Source organism: Nothoprocta perdicaria, unplaced genomic scaffold, assembly GCF_003342845.1.
Source record: "Nothoprocta perdicaria isolate Ctin4 unplaced genomic scaffold, notPer1 scaffold_630, whole genome shotgun sequence".
Taxonomy (NCBI): domain Eukaryota; kingdom Metazoa; phylum Chordata; class Aves; order Tinamiformes; family Tinamidae; genus Nothoprocta; species Nothoprocta perdicaria.
In genome coordinates, this window is record NW_020455900.1 from 1 (window position 1) to 2623 (window position 2623).

The window sequence follows — 2623 nt, forward strand, 5'->3', positions numbered from 1 at the left end:
CTGAAGCATCGGAAGTTCCACAGGAACTTAAGGAAGCATTTCTTCACTGTGAGGGTGACAAAGCACTGGAACAGGCTGCCCAGAGAGGTTGTGGAGTCTCCTTCTTTGGAGAKCTTTAAAACCCRCTTGGATGCAGCCCTGTGCCACRTGCTCTAGGTGACCCTGCGTGAGCAGGGGGGTTGGACTCGATGACCTCTGAGGTCCCTTCCAACCTTCGGCATTCTATGATTCTATGATTCTTTTCTTTTAGACAATCCCACATGACTGGAGGGAACTAATGTCCAACAGCAGCTCCCTCAACGAGTTCCTCCTCCTGGCATTTGCAGACAGGCGGGAGCTGCAGCTCTTGCACTTCTCMCTCTTCCTGGGCATCTACCTGGCCGCCCTTGTGGGCAATGGCCTCATCATYACAGCCATAGTCTGCGACCACCGTCTCCACACCCCCATGTACTTCTTCCTCCTCAACCTCTCTGTCCTTGACCTGGCCTCCATTTCCACCACTCTCCCCAAATCCATGGCCAACTCCCTCTGGGACACCAGGGCCATTTCCTACAGGGGATGCGCTGCCCAGGTTTTCCTGTTTGTCTTTTTTGTAGSAGGGGAATTTTCTCTCCTCACAGTGATGGCCTATGACCGCTTTGTGGCCATCTGCAGACCCCTGCACTATGGGASCCTCCTGGGCAGCAGARCTTGTGTCCAAATGGCAGCAGCTGCCTGGGCCAGTGGCTTTCTCAATGCTCTCCTGMACACTGGGAACACATTTTCCATTCCACTGTGCCAAGGCAATGAGGTGGATCAGTTCTTCTGTGAGATCCCCCAGATCCTCAAGCTCTCCTGCTCACACTCCTACCTCAGGGAGATTGTGCTTCTTGTGCTAAGTTTTGGTTTACTGTATGCATGYTTCCTTTTCATTGTGGTGTCCTATTTGCAGATCTTCAGAGCTGTGCTGAGGATTCCCTCTGAGCAGGGTCGGCACAAAGCCTTCTCCATGTGCCTCCCACACCTGGYTGTGGTCTCCCTTTTTATCAGCACTGGCACTTCCGCTTACCTGAAGCTGCCGTCCATCTCCTCCCCACTTCTGGATCTGGTGTTCTCTGTTTTCTACTCAGTGGTGCCTCCAACACTGAACCCCCTCATCTACAGCATGAGGAACAAGGATCTCAAGAACGCTCTGAAGAAACTGTCTCAGTGTTAGAAATAACTTCTTCCTCTTCCCTTAACAAGTGTTTTCTAATGCATTCCATATAACTCTGTTCTTTGAGCATTCTCTCTGTATTTTTTTTTTTTTTTTTTTGTGATCATCCTTTTTATATTCCGCCTCCTTTTCCGGCACGAACTCAGTCTCTCTGATTGCCATACCTGCTGTGTATATGTCTCTGTGTCCCTGTGTCACTTACGGGATTCATTCAAATAAAAGTGGATGTCTTCAGGGCCTTGCTTGGAAGTTGGCCTCTCCTTCCAAAGCGGGAGCCCATAATGTGCTCAAGGCCATTCACCTTCAAAGAGTCGGTTGTTCTTCTGGGGCTCCCTAAGGACGCCAGGCAATGACCTCATAGATGATGTGTTAGGGAATGAAGCCTGGATTCAGTTCTCCCCTGTGGGTGCTCAGGGCTCCTGAAGGTGTTGAATGGTTCAGCTGTATCTCACGTATGACAGGGCTGGAGATGTTTATGGAACCTCCAGGACAGCACAGGGCATCTCCAAGGGCTCCATGTTCCAAGGAGTGAATGGAGATTCATAAATTCAGGGGGAGCCATCCAAAGGGAAAGGGCACAGGTGGAAGTCCCCATGTTCTGTCTGGGAGAAGGGAAATTGCCAGGCGCTCTCCCAGCCCTGACCCACCAGCCTCAGTGATGGCCAGCCCTGCTGCCCCCACAGTTTCTCGGTGCTGAACTCAACCACATCCCCAAGCTGCTCCCTACAGCTGGGGCCTGGCCATTCCTGTTCCTCACAAGCTGATTCTTGAAGGAAACATTGGAAGAAGAAGCCTGGTGCCATGATCCTGGCCTGTGACTCTGTCAGCTGAGCTTTGCCCTGCAGAGAACTATTCTTGGGACAGGCAGTTGGGAACAAGCAGCTCACAGTGTTTATGAGAGCCCATGTGGGACAGAATGTCTGAGTGGACAAGGAGGCCTTGGGCTCCCCTCAGCCTCTTGAGGACTAGTTGGTCACTCAGAGAACTGCGAGGAGGAGGGACATGTGTCCTCCTGTGGTTTGGGAGGTGAAGGTGCTGATGTGGGCTGGGGACCAAGGCACTGCTGCTTCCTAGGCCCTCTCCTCAATTCTAGGAGGTCATTGCAGGAGCAAGACAGTCCTGGAGAAAAACTATCCCCACAAGGTGGGAGCCAGTGCAGGGAGGGTGTGTGCACATGGGGTGCCCTTGGAGCCGCAGACTTGCTCACATTGCTTAAAGGAGACTGTACGTACCTCCTCACCCTGCTTTTGCTCCTGAAYTAGCGTTTCCACTGCTCTCTCTATTAGGCTGTGGATRTCAGTAACTTTTCATATATTTTGACATGTCCTGAATAAATTAAATTTTGCTTAAGTCAAAATTACCTTTCTAAAGACAACTGTATGTCAGACAATCTGTGCATGGGCACTTTTCATATTTCCTCAGTTTTTC

The 2623-nt window shown here is 51.0% G+C and overlaps 1 protein-coding gene across 1 annotated transcript; it reads left to right on the plus strand.

The window, feature by feature from the left end:
• The first annotated feature begins 274 nt into the window (after positions 1-274).
• LOC112956454 (olfactory receptor 14C36-like) lies at positions 275-1195 on the plus strand. The gene has a single exon (XM_026049977.1). The coding sequence runs from the start codon at positions 278-280 to the stop codon at positions 1193-1195; it is 918 nt and encodes a 305-aa protein (XP_025905762.1). The 5' UTR covers positions 275-277.
• Positions 1196-2623: the final 1428 nt, after the last annotated feature.